This window comes from Ascidiella aspersa, chromosome 2 (assembly GCF_963924565.1).
Source record: "Ascidiella aspersa chromosome 2, kaAscAspe10.2, whole genome shotgun sequence".
NCBI lineage: Eukaryota > Metazoa > Chordata > Ascidiacea > Phlebobranchia > Ascidiidae > Ascidiella > Ascidiella aspersa.
In genome coordinates this window covers 37,737,340-37,754,517 of record NC_139448.1, presented here as the reverse complement: position 1 = coordinate 37,754,517, position 17,178 = coordinate 37,737,340, and the positions used below count along the sequence as shown (strand labels likewise).

At 34.3% G+C, this 17,178-nt stretch overlaps 1 protein-coding gene across 1 annotated transcript in view; it reads right to left on the bottom strand.

Annotated features, from left to right (window-relative positions):
- The window catches only part of LOC146165612 (unconventional myosin-VIIa-like), a gene marked incomplete at its 5' end in the record, with an annotated part of 46,766 nt that overhangs the window by 1,159 nt on the left and 28,429 nt on the right, over positions 1-17,178 (bottom strand). Inside the window, 22 exons of the mRNA XM_083381242.1 lie at positions 770-856; positions 1,375-1,491; positions 2,020-2,128; positions 2,753-2,936; positions 3,803-4,004; positions 4,655-4,778; positions 5,401-5,538; positions 5,804-5,957; positions 6,571-6,725; positions 7,043-7,170; positions 7,871-8,064; positions 8,578-8,747; positions 9,317-9,395; positions 10,026-10,191; positions 12,028-12,135; positions 12,712-12,843; positions 13,254-13,412; positions 13,955-14,128; positions 14,688-14,934; positions 15,396-15,490; positions 15,981-16,088; positions 16,962-17,109. Coding sequence (XP_083237368.1) covers positions 770-856; positions 1,375-1,491; positions 2,020-2,128; positions 2,753-2,936; positions 3,803-4,004; positions 4,655-4,778; positions 5,401-5,538; positions 5,804-5,957; positions 6,571-6,725; positions 7,043-7,170; positions 7,871-8,064; positions 8,578-8,747; positions 9,317-9,395; positions 10,026-10,191; positions 12,028-12,135; positions 12,712-12,843; positions 13,254-13,412; positions 13,955-14,128; positions 14,688-14,934; positions 15,396-15,490; positions 15,981-16,088; positions 16,962-17,109 — 3,178 coding nt within the window. The remainder of the gene's footprint in view (positions 1-769; positions 857-1,374; positions 1,492-2,019; positions 2,129-2,752; positions 2,937-3,802; positions 4,005-4,654; positions 4,779-5,400; positions 5,539-5,803; positions 5,958-6,570; positions 6,726-7,042; positions 7,171-7,870; positions 8,065-8,577; positions 8,748-9,316; positions 9,396-10,025; positions 10,192-12,027; positions 12,136-12,711; positions 12,844-13,253; positions 13,413-13,954; positions 14,129-14,687; positions 14,935-15,395; positions 15,491-15,980; positions 16,089-16,961; positions 17,110-17,178) is intronic.

The window sequence follows — 17,178 nt, the reverse complement described above, 5'->3', positions numbered from 1 at the left end:
ATTTAGGTGATTTTATTATTGATTTAATTGCTTAAACTAAATTATCTTTGTTAAAGGGAATATTACCAGGATCAAGAAAAACAAAACAGCATTTTAAAATATTTCAGCTCATTCAGTGTTAAAGTAATGCAACGAACAATATATTTGGAGCATAATGGTTGGAGGTCGTAGTAAGACTTAATAAGAATATCAAAGCCCATACAGAAGTAGGAATCATTTTGTATGGTTTTAATAACTCTTTATTCATTTTTAACATCGTTAAAAAATGATGTTGAAAATGAATAAAGAGTTATTCGAAACGTCCAAAATGATACCTACTTCTGTATGGGCTTCGAACAATATCTTATATCTCGAAAATATTTTTGAATGCACCATTTTTATTATCAACGTGTTTAAATAACACTTTTTAACGGTGCTGTTAACTTTTAATTTACACAAATTTGTAAAAGTGTTTTAAAAATTAAGGCTTTCGGTGAAGCTCTTTATGAATTATTAACTTAAATTATTACCTAATAAAATTATATAAGGTCGCCCTCTGATAAATATTAACAACATTTGACAATTTGTTGTCGGCATGTGCACTCTAATCTTATTTTGGCCTACGGCGCAGGGTGTAACTGTATAAAAAACAAAGCTAAACAAATGATAATGGTACTAAGTCGAATAAATGACGTGTATGTATCTTCACGGTGTCATTAATAAATTAACGTTTAAACGGTATGATGGATCTTTATAGCAGCTATACAAAGCAGATGGGAGAAACACTCACGTTCTTTCCCTTGTTTTCAATCAGGCTTACTCCAAGCTTGTTAATGGCGATCACGAGGTTCTCAGGGTAGCTTGGTTCAGTTGTTTGCTGCAAGAAAATAATTATTTTTTACGGTTTTTAAACTGATCTTGTTGGTTTTTTAGATTTATGATAGTGATTTTAGGCTTTTATACGTCGGTCAACAAACGGTTTTCAAGGTAGCTTGGTTCGGTCGTTTGCTGCAAAAAATATTGTATTGGTATTCACGGTTTTTAAACTGATCTTGTTTGTTTTTTAGATTCATTTTTGTGATTTAATGCATTTTAATGGCAATCTACAAATGGTTCTTAGGGTGGCTTAGTTCAGTCGTTTGCTGCACGAAATCAATATGTTTTTTTCACGTTTTCACACTGATCTTGTTTTTACATGCTTTAGTTGGCTTCAATGCATAAATTCTCAACTAACGCAATGATTTACAAGCTTATAAACCGCAGTTTTTTCTATAAATAACACCTATATATTTTTTGCAACGTTTTACTAACGTGAAAATGTGTTGTATACAAATCGTAAGGTCGCATTGGTCAGTTCGCCTAACCGGGTTTTGAACCCTAGACCCTTGAACTTACCCGAACATCGAAGAAAGCCGATCCAAAAGTTGGCCATTTGTAGATGATTTTGAGGAAAGCAAGCTTTGCTTCGTCTTTGGTTCGGATTGGGCTCTTGTTAAAGTGGAACACTATTTGCTAAACACACACAAAAAAATTAGAAAACCTATTAACAATTATGATGCAAAGTATTTAGATTAAACGTCTTTCAAAGCGTGCCCTGCAGTCTTTCCATTTTACATTTCTAAACATAAAAAGCAGGCTTGAATTTGTAACTCTATACTAGCTTTTAAGTTTATATAGACGGCTTCAGTAAAACATTAATAAATAAAATGCTAACAAATGTGTAAAACTGTGTACCTGTGACATTTAAAAGTTAAACAATATTATTTAGTTTTTTTCTAGATTACAATTCAGATAAAAAACACACATTAAGATCGTCACGTGGCTTAATCCAGTTCATTTTCTACAGCATATCATATTTTACCAAATACAATCATTTTTTTTATTTCTAATTATTTTGTCTTAGATGCAACAAGACTTCTTATCATTCAATTTCAAGAATTCCTTAAAGTAAATTAAAAATTCCATTGTACGTTGTTTGTCATAGTGGTTACACCCATGCAAATACAAAAGCAAGAGCAATTATGACGTAATAATACACACCCTCTTCCATTCGTCTGGCGCCGCCTGGCGTAACAAATAAATTGGCGCCAATTCTTTGAGAATTCGCAGAATGTTGGTGAACTGACTTCTATCGTCGCCAAACTTTACTCTGCATGAATTAAAGCATTGTAAGAACTAGTATTTTATGGTTGGCTCAACATCTATCACTGTAACGGTTTACATGTGGGAAATAAAGAAAAACCGACTAAAAATCAGCAAAAACATTCGTCCAAACATTTTGTTCAAACAATTTTGTCATAAAAAATGGATCTTTTGTTTAAATAGAAGAAATTAGATAAGAAACTTTATTTTTAAGATAATGTGTTTGGAAAAACAACAATCTGATCGTACCAGTCTTTTTAAAATAATAAAATATATAATCCAATGATACAAACATAATTTATAAAAAAATCTGTTCTCGTAACAAACAGTCATTGCAAGACTAAACATTCAATCTAATAATAAATAAAAGCATCTTTTCAACATCAACCATTCCAATAAAAAGATGTAATATTGACAGAAGATCTATTGACTGACCATGTAACGTCGTAAAAAATCAATTCAATAACAAATTATCTAATAATAAATAGAAATCTCTTTAAAATTAAACTAATTCCAATAACGAATTATTTAAAATAAAATATAGTAATAAATAAAATTATGATTTAAAAAAGTTTTTAATAATTATAAATATTTTAACAACAACACGTATTACGATAAAAGAGCACTCAACCTATAGAGTAGAGCTGCCAGGTTGAAGCCTTCTTCTTTGGCGCACTTGTGGTAACCTCTCAAGTACTTTGGTTTCTCCTGGTAGAAATGGAAGATGCTGTCAGCTTGTGGATCTCTACCGGGGACCGTGGTCGCCCATAACTTCTTCATGAAGAAGACTTGGTAGGTAAGGTGAGGTGATGTACCTGTGAATAGAGTATTCAAAAACGGTCTTTATCGAAGAATTGCAATTATGGCATCGATGTTACGGTTGTTTATTTTTTATTATAAATGTGGGTTGGGAAAACAATAATTGAAAAATTTGGAAGGTAAAAAACACTTGGTAAGTAATATGAGGCGATGATGTATAAAAGGTAACATTATTTACAAGGGGTTATCATTAAGGCGTGTGACAACTTTATTTCGCACGAGTGTGTTTCAATGCAATAGTTGTTGTTAGTATACTAGTGAAACTTTTCATACAAATTCAAGTTAAAACATTACAAACTAAGCATCGATTAAAACTCTGCACAAGTTTGCTTTTAAATGGCGTATTTAAAAGTGTAAATGTTTAAGTTGATACTATACAATCGTTGTAAAATTGATCTGTATTCTATTTTTATAAATACCAAGAAACATGTTTTTTTTAATTTAGCAATTTGCTGTTTTTAAAAGTCTATTGAATTGGTTACTAAATTATTTGAAAACATTATCAGAATAGTTAAAAAACACACTCGCCCAATAGATTTAAATTTTCTAGACTCTAGTGAAAACTACATACTATGTATGCTTTTCTCAAACCATAAAAAAAACTACCAAAGCGTGATTTGAAAGAACGAAGTTTCATTAGTACTACAGCGTAGAAGTTGCGCTGTTTACAAAGAAGCAAGTACCAGTTGCGCCCTATTCAACCAAGCAAATACCACAACGTTTTAACTACGCAGTTTTTATCCAATCACGTACCGTCACTTACTAACTGGGTTAATTTTTACCAATCACATACAGTCTCGTATTTTTGCAATTTTTCAGCCAATCACATGTCAGTAGCTCCAATTTTAAACCAATCACGTACCGTCACGTGTTGGTCGCGCCTTTTTTAGCCAATCAGTGAGATGCCTGACGAAGTCGAAGAAGAAGTCGTCCTGAGGAACGCTGATCACTTTGTCTGCGATCTTGACGAACAAACTGAATCCATCTGAACTCTTCAACCTCAATCTGTTGCTGATATTCTGACAGAAGTCCTTGGCCCGGGTGCTCGATTCCACCTCGAACGCCTTTAAGATAATACTGATTGAAATTAACAACTAATTGTTCATAAAATAGATACAAATGTGGATAGAGGTGTTTACTGCCACAATGCAGAACAATTATTCAAAAATTTGGTCTCTACAACTTTTCGATTTTACCTCTATGCCTAAAGATAATGATGATCGAAATTAACACTGAGTTGTTCATAAAGCACATAAAAATGTAGATAGATGTGCTTTGTGACATAATAAAGGATAATTTTTCAATAATTCGGTATCTACAACTTTTCGATTCCACCTTGAGCGCCTAAAGATAACAGTAATATAAATTAACACATAATTGATCATAAAACAGATAAAAATGTTGAAATAGGTGTTCTGCTAAATAACATCCGACATCCGGTCCATTGAAACGAAAAACAAATTGGAAAATAATATTTTTTTATAGTATTTTTTTTCTTTTTTTTCAAAAAGATTAAAAAGCTACAATGTCACTTGTTAACTGTTTTTTATGAAATTTTTGTCGTTTAATTTACATTGGGAACTAACAAACTTCATTTATCAAATTTTGTTATCATGCGGACGTCACAAAAGGTAATAGCGATCGCATTTTTTATAAAAACAGTTAGATATCAGCAATGGTAAAAAATTCTGAGGGTTGTCGGTTCGAGTCCCACCTCGTTTGTGTCGTCCGGGAAGTAAACCTTGTGAAAGATTTCTGTTGTTTTGTGCTGGATCGCCTCAACTTCAACAAGATGAGGAGGATATTTGCGGTGTCCGTTCCTTATCGGACGCTGGTATCTGAAGGACAATGTTGTTTGTTTGTTTGCGTGATGAGAGAGCTTAAAGTTCCCAAATTCTGGCGTTTATAAAATAATACAATTTCGATTCCAAGTTTAAAGCGTTAAGGATGTAAAAAATAACGGCGAGTTCTGAAACTTTAGGGCGATTTTTAACGTAAACTTTACCAGTGGAAAGTTTTTATATTTCAATTTGTTAAAAAATACAAAAAAAACTATATACATATTTTTACTAAAATGTTCAAGAAAAACTTTCTAACATTAAAAATTAAGTTTGAATGGTGAAAATTTTAATATGAAATAACACGGAGTTCCAAAAACCATCCATCACAAGCACATTGTTCCTACATAGACAAACAAACTTTAAAATCGTGACTCAAAGTGCATTATTTTAACTTGCTTCATAGGACTTGAAGACCTAACTACTTTTTCTGTAAAAAAAATTTTTTCTTTGATGTTTTTCTTAATCGAAGTAAATGACTTGCTCGGAATTTTAAATTAGTAATATTGTTTACTTTTCAAACCAAAACAAACTACGCTCAAAACAAACTATGCTCATTGGCCTAAGCAAATCGATAAAGAAAGTAGCTGGTTCAAGAATTCCGAGGGTCCCGGGTACGAACCTCGCGAAACAATCGTTGGCGACGGGATTCGATCTCCGGGTGCTCAGGAACTTCTGGAGGTGGGGGAGAAGTTGGTTGCTCGGGGCGAAGATGCCCGTTGCTAACCACATCAGCTCCCAACCGCGCTCTTCGCTGTAGCTAAAAGGCAAAAAGAAAATAACCTATGACAATGGGATGTCTTAAGAATTGAATGTCTTAATTGCAGAACAAATATATTACAAAATACTAAATGTATGACTCTAACAATTAGTTGGGCCGTATAATACTACAGCTATTGATACGGAAGCCGTAATCGTTGGTCATAAAGCAGCTTCCGAGGGGCTAGATCACAGATGTTATTATACACATATGTTTGTGTGTCTTTCATTGGGCCGTATAACTAATTATAAGTTAGGCTTATTACCTCTGCTTATTGTTTGTAAGTTGCTTCATGATCTGGCAGTAAACCTCGTCCTTTAGTTGTTCGTACTTTAGAGCTGGTTCGAATATTTGGTCAGTTAGCTCGTTGCTCTGGCGCTGTTTACGGAAAGGGTAATCCCCCATATATTTCATTACAGGTAAGACGGAGTCAAGGAGTGTGATTCATAATTGAAGCACGGGCAATAATTAGTAAAATATATAAAAACGTTAAAAATACTTTAAACCTTCTTAGAAATGTTTCCAAATTTTTTGTTCTAGTGAACCCTTTTAGGTTTTCGATAACTTGTGCGATCCTCAATTAGTGTTTATGATACATAAACCAGAGTCAATAAAAAACATATTTCAAAATTCAAATCGGGAAAAAATCTAGACGATGGTATCAAAATTTGACTAAAATGTTCGGATTTAAATATGTACAACAAGCTTGAGCGTCGATTCATTTTTATTCGACATTGTTTGACTGAAGCTACGCTTGATTCATTAATTAAAAAGTGTAATGGTGACGTCATAAACACGACTGGTTCACCGCAGCAAAAGCCACATAAACACAAATGTTAGACTGGCGGTTGCTTTTGCTCCTTCTATGCTACTAAACTTTTAGTTCATATTGCTTTGTTCTTATGAAGACTTTCTTTATCAAATACTACACGGCATAACCCGGTTATTACTTAGTATCCGAAAAGCATTCACAGTCCTAAGCTAAATTTGCATTTAACCCTAAACAAAATAAAATAACAATACAAAGGATATCCATGAAAATGGCCACAGCTTCTTGAGCCATGTCGTGGTTCGATTCCAGTTTCTTGAGCAGAGGTTGTTTTATCGGTTCCCGCGCATTCGACCACAATCTCCGCGCGTTGGCGGTAGAGGGCGCAACTCTGCTGTTTGTGACTTTAATGACGGCTCTGCGGATTAAAGAACAAAAAGTATTGAAATAAGAAAATTTCAAGGCATTAGCTAATGTTAGTTATATTTTCAAGTTTTTTTTCCTGCAATAACATATTCCTAGTAATCTACAAAACTTCTTATCATGCAAAAGACCATACAAAAGTATTTTGGTTCTTTGCATGATTTTTTTTTGAAAAATATGTTGAAAATGAATAATGATTTATTCCAAACGTTTAAAATCGTACCTACTTCTTTATGGGCTTTGATATTTTTATTATGTTACTCCAGCCTCCAACCATTATGCTCTTACTACAACAACCAGTATACTAGAAACCTGAAGAAGTCCTCTGCATATTCCTCCAGTGTGTAAGGTTTTTCATCCAGCGAAAAGTCTGGGTTCACTACCCTACTTGTTCTCCTCACGTGTTCCTGTAGCTCTGTAGGGCTCAAACTGTACAGGTTCTGAAACGAGCAAAAAGCCGGATAAAGTTATTCAACATGTTTTTATACGTACATTTGTAAAAACATTGTTCTGTTACGATCTTAAACAAGAAAAACCTGAATTGGGCTTACACAACATAAGGTTTCTCTATTTTGCTTTTTAGGCGCCTCAGTAAGTTAAGAAACTGTTTCTTTTGTTTCGAAAGAACTTGTTTTGAGCCCAGTGGGATTTAAGGTTCTAAAAGTCTATAACACTTTTATATCATTTTAGCACAAGATTTTATTTGTTTTTGTTATTTATTTACTCCTATAAAATTAGAATATATTTGTTCAGGTTTATAAACACTTTTTTTAATATCAAGTGTTTTCATGTTACTAGGGATTATCAAAACAAAAGTTCTAAAATAAACAGAAAATACGCGGATTGAACTTACATGACATATCTGTATTTCGCTATTTTATACCTCGGTAAGGTGAGAAAATTGTTAATTAAATTACACTTTATGTAATGAGGTACAATCTACAATAAATATGCCCAGTAGAAACAGTAGACATTTATAAAAAAGGTATATTCTCAACTAAGCAGCTAGTTATTAAATTTTCTTGTTTAATGCTAAGTATTAAAGAACCCAATACGTATTTGTGAAAAAAAATCATCGTTTAACTTTATACAATTTTTTATTTGACCAAATCTTTGTTAAAATATAAAGCATCTACGTACCACAATATCCTGGGGCGGTTTCGACAAGGTCGGCAGAACGTACACACTGTCGGTAGGGAAATCCCCTGTTTTGCCGCTCCTGTCGTTGACTCCTGTGCGCCACCCGCCGGCAGAAAAGTTAGGCCCTGCCACTTGTTCCATGGATATGAGGTCGCCCTTCTTGAAGCGCATAATGGTCGGTTCCTCGTCAGTTGCTATGGAAACAAAATATAGTTTGCTTAAATTGGCGATGTTGATTTTAGTCTGTGTTTCTGTTGAGCATTTTTGTTAATACTTTTGCTTGATAAAACGAACTACTTTGAATGTTCAACTTTATATTCCAATTTGGTAAGTTTAAACGACACAAAGACAAAAAATAAATTGCTTGCTTTTAACAGGATTGTTATATTGTTGTTTACGGTTGGTAATTCATTTTAAGCTTCACAAGACTTTGAATTGACCGCAATTGGTTTCATGGTTTCATGTTTTTCTGCAAGTAGGTAGGATGTTACGCACTGTTTAATTTAGTTGCGAAATAATGGTATACAACAAAAACATGAAATACTTCCAGTTTAAGAGTGTTTCTGAAAGCAAATGCTTTTTAAATCACCATTCTCAATTTAACTTTATAAAATTTTTAGTGAAACGCGCAAAATAATGTCTTTTAACAACTGTTTTTGCTTACTTTACCAAAGCTTTTGTTACGTCACACAAAACCAATGTCTTACGTTTGTTGACGTTTGTCTGCAGCGCCACCACGTGTCGGGATCGCTCCTTAAGTCCATCGATGAAGTGGTTGATCAGCTCGGTGATGTCATCAGTGTTTGGTGACGTAAATGTGACCTCATCGCCGCGAACTGTGTTGATGACGAAACTGGCGCCTTTCAGTTTTCCAGTTCTTAATGAAAATGTTGATTTTAGTTTTTTTTCTACTTATACAAATTGGATGACGTATTGCTATAGTTAGCAATTTATAGCGTATTTAAAAATCAATATATTTTAATACCGGAGGTCGTGAGTTCGAACCTCACCACAGGATAGTTACTTTTCTAGCCTATCTTGCATAAATATCCTTAATTAATCGACTGACTCTGTTAGTCTGTTGGAGACTTACGGTGTACTATGGTATGAAAGCCGTTATCTTTGATGAACAACCACTTTAGAAGGGCAAGATCACAGTTGTTGTGCACATACATAAAATTAAAACGTTGATTTCTAATTTGTTACGTAATTTGACCGACATTTACCCGTTGATTTACAAAGTGCATTACTTCTTTTTATTTAGTAACACTTATGGAGTACAGGAAAAAATAATAGCTTTCATTAAAGTACTTTGAACATTCATAAATAGTTTCGCAACGAACGTATTTTTCGTATTTATATCGTCTTACATTTGGCTACTTTCAGCCTTGCCTTGCATAAACTCACTATATATCTATTTAACGATTTTCGTTGTGATTTACTCACTTGTTTGCAGAAACTCCGGTGATTTCAGAAAACGATAATTCGAGCAAAACTTCTTCTTGGTCGTCAACGAGATAAACACCTACAAAACAACAGAAGGGAGGGTCAGGTAAAAATTACCAAACTTGAATTCCAAAGTGAGAAAAAAGTTATTTTTTTGGCAACGAAAGGTAACGAAACATTTGCAAACAACGTACCATCAAAGAAACAAAAGTACCACCATTTGTAATTTACTGTTATACACCTATTGTAGCGTAACTATAAATGTAAAAAAGTGTAACTTTTTGCAAAAAAACGTCAACGTACCGTAACGTGCTACAACGTAAATTTTCTACAACAACTTTTAACGAGCAAAAATAAACCGCAACGTATTACAAGGTATAAGAAAGTACCATTCGGTAACGTACCGTGCAGAACGTGAAGTACCATTTCATATCGTGCTAAAATGTTACGTAACGCAACGTACATAAAATTAACTTGAACGACCGCAATGTATCGTGGTATTATGTAAAATGAAGCAACGTATAGTAATATTCCAAAATTTACTGTAGCAAACGTACAAACATCTGATCATACCAGAACATCTAAACATCTTACATTATTGTATCGTTTAATACAGTAACCTAAATCATCGTAATGTACCGTACAGTAACTCAAGGGTATGATAAAGTAAGTACCGTAACGACAAATAAAGTTCAACATCAAATCTCACCAGTCCAGTTAACTGCCATAATGAGCTCGTTCTTAGGCAGTTGTATCCCAGATAGTCTGTAAGTCTCGTAAAAGCGCGAGAACAACAGAGGCCAACTGAAGCGTGCTTGGGTTACTACGTCATCACGGATACGATGAGGTTCCCAACGTTCACGACAGTATATCGCCTGAATGGAACATTTTAAGTTAAGTTTTATTTCGTTTTTCTTTTATTCTGTCGGTCGTGGATGGCGCTCTATATCGTTTTAGAAGAAAGTTTCAAATCTTTATGATATAAGAGTATCTTGTAAACTACATGTTCTCAATTTAAAGAGCTGTTATATTTATTCTAGCACTAGTTCTAGAAATGTATTCCCGTGGACTTACAACTATACAGGGATCGAAAACGGATAGCATTCCCTAATTTTTTTCAAAAGTAAATTTTATAATTACAATAGATATTATATATTATATATATACATCCTGTTTTATAATACATTAAAGAAGGTATAGAAGCTTTAATTATAATATTTTTTGATACAAAGGTACTAGCCCAGTGTTACGTGCTTAATTAGCACTACAAAATTATCACCGGTTGCTAATTACGCCGACTGTAAATTCTAACATTCATTATTAATTTTGCGCCTTTGTTCTTAAATGTAGGGCTAGGAATTAGGTTTTCGCATTTCGAGACATGTATAATTGAATATTAACGTAATATTCTTGTGCGCTGTGGTGTTCGCCGTTAATTGGACTTTAGACATGTTTTTTTCCTGTCTCCAAACATTTCTGCAAATCTCACAATCATTTATCGCTTGTTTTTCGGCGCGGTTTAACTTCTCACTAAAAGGTCCGCCCAATGTTATCTTTCCACGAAACGGCCGCCCTGTAAGGAAGGCCTGGGGTTTCCGGGAGCGCGTCGGTTCCCGTGAAAAGGAGTTTTGTTTTAGCGTATATTACGAGCGGCTCACCGCCTACAGCGAAGAGAGACGTCTGGGTGTAGCCTTGTGAAATTAGCGAGTAAAACTTTAAGTTTCATTTTGCTCTGTCTGTCGCCTTTGTAAGTAATTGTATGTGTCTAAGTGTTATTACTGTTTGTGGTGTGGTAATATTCTACTCTTGCAACCAATACATCTGTACATTGGGTTTTCTTGTTGTGGTCTTTAATATAAGTTCTCTTTGGTAGGTTATTTATTGCCCGAAAATAAGAACTCACAGCGACTTTACAGGAGGCCTAGGTGATTTTCTAGAATTACTAGTAAAGTCGTAACACCAGTGGTACTTAATTTATTTCGCTTGTTGACGATAGCTTAGTAAATTTGTTTTGCAGCCTTCGTGTATTAAAAGTTTTTTCCCTATACAAAGTTTCAAAGCGTTGAACAAAAGAGTCAGTACATTGGCTTGTTCTCAACCCCAAGACTTTCTTCCAGGACTAGTTACTTAAGATACCGTGTTGCTGTGTTTGTTGAATTATTTAGGAATCGAAAACGAATAACAGTACGCAATTGAGCGAAACTTTTGAAAGAAACTGAAATTCAAACAGTTTAAATGATGTTTAACAATTTTCTGTAATGTAGGATATCTACATTAGCTGCAAAACAATTATTATGGACAGCATAGACCACCATGGATTGAAACGTATTTGATTTAGTTGAAATCTTGTTGGATATATTTATATACAATTCAGGTAAGAAAGCTTTGATCGGATTTTGTTTAAAGAAGAGAATGTTTTAAGGCTAACAACAATAATTAATCCAACCACGAGAAGGAACTGATGAAGTGGAGAGAGGCTACGTCACGCGATGAGTGGTGACGTCAATACTGATGACGTGACTTTTTTTTTATTTGTATGCCAAATTTATTTAAACGGAAATCAATCGCATTTTGATATTTAATGATTTGAATCAAACCAAAGAAAGAAAAATATTGTAATTAAATGACATATTTATACACAATTCAGGAAAGACAGTTTTGATCGGATTTCGTTTAAAGAAGAGAAATATCAGTAAAACATTTACACCAACCTCTCGATGCTGATTGGTTATCATCTTCACCCAATAGTCGACGTTCTTTTGTGGCGTCATATTGCGTTCCGGTATGTAGCTTCTGATCAGTGAAGCGAGAAGAGAAGGCTGAAAACACGTGGCGAAGTTAAAGCAGAAATAAACAACAAACTTTTTGTTACTGTTGAAATGACTCCGCTTTTATTTCTGCCACCAATAATATCTCAATGTTTAATTTGCCATGATCTTGACTGTTAGCAGATTCGTAAAATTATGGAGAATACCACTTTTATCCATAAATCTAAGCCACAGGGTTGTAATGACTTATGCCAATGACATGACAATGACTTGACTTAAGTTACTATTTTTAAATGACTTGACTTGACTTTAGTCGTTTGGACAATTACTTGGGTTAAAATGAAGTGTTTTTATTCGACATTTGTCATCATAAAATTAGGTTATTTATCTTAAGTTTTGTACATAAACAACTTGAATGGGTTTGACTTGATTTAAATGTAACCAATTCTTTTTTGACGCAAGAGAAAAAACGCTTTGTAATTGAGGTCTATGTCAGCAAAACATTTATTGAAATCTGTTGCGCCATTTTCCTATTTAAACCTGTTTTCGGCAGCGCAATAATAACAAACAGCCAAATAAACTGTTGAAATTTGTAATAAAAGCTTAAATTTTCGTTACAAGTTTTACCTGAATGTTTGATCCATGTTCGACGTAATGCTGCTTCGAAGCGATTTGTGAAAGTTCCATATCGTTGTCGCACTTATATTCACCGAACTTCACTCCACGAACTATTTGCTGGTATATCAGGTTGGTGCTGGTCTATGTGAGACAAAAAAAGATTCAGACGGGTAAATACTATTACTCAAAGTTTACAATGCGCTTTTAATTTTAATTGTGGTTTAAAATTGAAATCATAGCCTAATAAAAATAGATAAATCACCACTTAGAAATGGTAAATTCAGTAAACCACGTTTTCCTATCTATTTTAATGATTTAGTAATGCGTTTATTGTTATAAGGGTTTAAAGATTTTACTTACTTAAAATTACGGGTAGAATTTTTAACTCTTTTAAAATCTTTTTATATACGAACATACTTGAAAATGAAATGGAGGTAGAAAGCAACACCGTAATTTCACTTTCAACTTAGCAGACAAGAAACAAAAACGCGTCAAATTCAAACCGACCAACCAGCCACATGATTGGCCTAGACACCCGGTCACGTGCCTACCTTGTCGTTGGTTGGTTCGTGCCAGGGAGTGAATATCTCCTTGCGGTAGAAGAGCCTCCAGGGAGCATTCTTCTCCTGTCCTCCCTGTTCCTTCGTGTATTGCTCGCACTGCGAGATCGCGTCCATCACGTGATCGCTGCCGCTGCCCAGAGACGACACCTGTTACGTCACAAAGGTGAGATGTTACGTCACAGTATGGGGAATTTAGTTAAACTTAAAAAAATCCTTAGCTCAAATATAATTGTGAACATAAAGTGGACAAAATAGTTTGGAAAATGATTTGTTCATTATTTAGCTCTAAGGGGTTTATTTTGAAGATTTTAGTCTCTTTATTCATTTCCACATCCGTTAGTTTTAGCTTTGTATTTGTGAATATGTTGAAAAGTGATAAAGAGCACTCTACTGAGTTAAAACCTGCAGTTAGAAAAATAAGTTTATTCTGTTTTTCATTTGGAATAAAGTGGCAATTTGTAAAATTTTTCGATTCGAAATAAAAAATAAAAATGATACGAAACTTTTAACAGCCGGATTTCTATAAATTAGACTATTAAGCCAAATGTTAACACTTTCTCAAGAAAGGATTTTACAGCATATTGTGTTTTGCTAATATTATCACCCAGAATTAGAATATTCCTGTAGTGCAAAAAGCGTTGCATAATATACTTATAAAAAACAGATAATTAATCCAATCTTGTCCACACCTTGTCGTACAGTGCAACGAACACAGAGAAGCCGAATTTGTCGGAAAGCTCGATTTTTTCGGCCAATACGTCGCAGAGTTCCTTGGCGGTTGTGGCCGAATCTGCCAGCAATGTCTTCGTGTTCCCGTCCATGAATGTGATCGGCAACATTATCGGCTTCTTCGATTTTGTCGCCTGAGAGAATAGACAATTGTGAAAGTCATTTCTTCCATAATTTTCTTCCATCGTTGCCTACGCAAGCGCTCGCACTATTTCTTATGTTTTGGTCAAAAAGTCACACGATGAAGTAAAACATCCAATCAAAGGGCTGCCGATACTCTTAACATTGAACTAGCTTCGCGCGACCTTAACAATAAAACGCGAGACGCGAATGCATTACGTCACAATTGGTTTGAGGAAATATGGAATTTCGAAGGAAATTGCGAATCATTTTCCCACGATCATTTCCACCATTAAAAATTATGTCGTCTTGCGCAATTTGGTGTGTTCCAAAGAATTAATTAAGGAAAAAACAATGCAGCTTGCTCTTTAATATTTCAATCTATCCCGAAAAATATCGATTTTGTCTTCAATTAGTAAATTACAGTTTGTTTTCTGAAATGATAAGGCTATGAAAGTCTACTGCTGAAATATTGATTTGTTAATTCTCCCTACTAAAAAACGCGTGATTTACCCTAATGGTTTTCTTCTGAATAACTACAAAAACTTCCATAATGCAATTAGGGACTCTGACCTGTAGTTCAAGCCAGCTCGGAGGTTGATTTCTCGCTCCATTCACAAAAGTACGTCTCAACCGGCTCTCACAATAGGGGGCGTAATTTCGGGGGCCGTCCCTGATGAAATTCTGCAGGTATTTGACGAAACTCTCATCCGGAGCGAAGCAGCCCACACAGAGAGACATTAGAATCCACCCTCGCGCATGGGATGATTTGTGCACGTTCATGCTTAGCTGCTTGCAGATCTGACAGTAGATTTCGTTCCTGGAGAGAATTTGAACACTTACTAATCAAATCAAGAATTTAAGCAAATTTTTTGATTAATAGGCGAATTGGATTTTCAAACATGGACAAGACATATTATCTAGAAGTAAAACCTCGTTTCTGAAAATAATTTGATTGGCTACCTATTAGGCGAGTGAAAATGAGCATCTGAGATTACCTTATTGAGTTCCGTTAAGTAAAACTAAGTGAAAATAAGTTATTTGTTGCGATTATTACGAGATGAAAGACTTTTAATTTTAGATGAAACAATGGAAATGCATATACTAAAGTTAGTATAACATTTTAAACATATATACGCAAAGTACGTTTTGATTTGCCATTATCATGAATCGCCCGAGAAAAAGGCAAACTATTAGTAAAAATCTAACCTATTCAAATTGATTTATTTACGTTTAAAAGAAGTATGGAGTGACATAGAGTCAACCTGAAAAACCGCTAACCTTATGTTGGGTCTTAAGATTCCGTTTCCGATGATAAAGTGAAGTTTCTCCAGGTTAGTTGTTGGTCGGTTGATCACCATTTGGAAATCGGTGCCCTGCAAATAACGAACAGTAAACCAACTTACGACTTGGTTTTGTCTAGAACTTATTCATAAAGCAGATCAGCAGACTGGGTAAAAAAGTGGTAGAATTACGGGCACAAGTAAGAAAAATGGTCATTTTTAAAATACGGCGTATTTAAGTTAGTTAAAAATGCTATAAAGTGCCCGATATTTCGTACCGTACACAACAAACGTAAACATCTTCGTTTTTAACTTTTTGTTATCAGGTTATTTCTTTAAGACCAAAAAGGTATTCTAGAACAGTTAATCTGCTTTACACAATTTGTTATACGGAACAACTTAAATGAATGAGCAACTTTGATAAAACATTAAATATCAATATAACATCAGGCCATTATCAAAGATAACGCTTCTCAATTTTTATTTAAAAATGTCAAGCTTGTCAATGAAGTTGGCACCAAGGTCGATCAAAAAAACTTAAACTATCATCGATTAATAATACTCATTATTACGTCACACTCACGTCTACGTCATCAGCGCCGCTCTTAAGTCGATCTGCGACATCCCCGGTGATCTTGGACTTCTTCTTGAGCGTCATCGAGATCAACTTTCCTCCTGAACGACGACGTTTCTAGAAAAAAAAAAAAATTAATAAATATGTTGATATTTAAATAAACTTTTTAAAATTAAGTCAAATGCTATTTTGTTGATATTAAAAAAAATAAAATCAAAAAATTTATATTTATATATTTTTTTAATTAATTCTATCGCTGAAATGTTTTAGCTAAACTTTACCGAAAACCGTTCGTAATGTTACCATTCACTAAATAGCATTGTAGATGACAGACCTTAACAGTTTTTATTTTAACAGGTTATATTTTGTAAATAAAAATCCAAGCAAAATGATCTTGGTGCGAAAAAGTTTACAATGCAAACTAACAGGTCCGTAGTCATGTTATAATGTAGGCCCCGGCACCTTTAGTTGCGCTGTTGGTTAATCTGTTTAAACAATACGCGTGATGCGTGTGACGTAATAAACGTAATTGTCGTACCGGAAAGGCTAATCGAAATCAGTCGTTGTTTTCCAGCCTGACCTTTCTGACCTTTCTTGCATAAAAATTCCTGATTAGGCCGACTGATTTTTGACAGGCCTTTGTGTACTATATGCAGGTTACCGTTGGCCAGTAAGACCCCATACGGGCTTGACCACATATTACGTTGTTTATTTGTTTGTTTCCGTTTTATTAAGGTACATTTAACTTTGTTGCGACACGATATTAACTGTACAAGTTATTACGTAACGTCGTTGCGTTTATTATATTTCCTTTTTGCATTTTAGATATACTATGGTGTAGTATGGCAAATTCCATTAATTTTGTACAAATTAACAAGATAACCGCAATTATGCACAATGCACAAATCACGAAATCTTCAGTTCAGTTTATTTCATGACCTTAACGTTAAGTATTCTGAACATTATACCAACAATATTAAACCAACAAACCTGTGATCCTGCCATTCCATCCAGGGCAGGTCTTGATTTGTTCTGTCCTGATCCTTTACTTAATGTGTCGTATATTGTCGCCATCACCGGTTTGTTGGAAGAAGCACTGTCGTCCTTGTATTTTGGTTCGGGGAGATCACCCATAAACCTGGATGTAGGATATGATTTAAACCAACATTTTTTTTGGCAGGAATTGAAAGCATCCATTTCGGAGTGA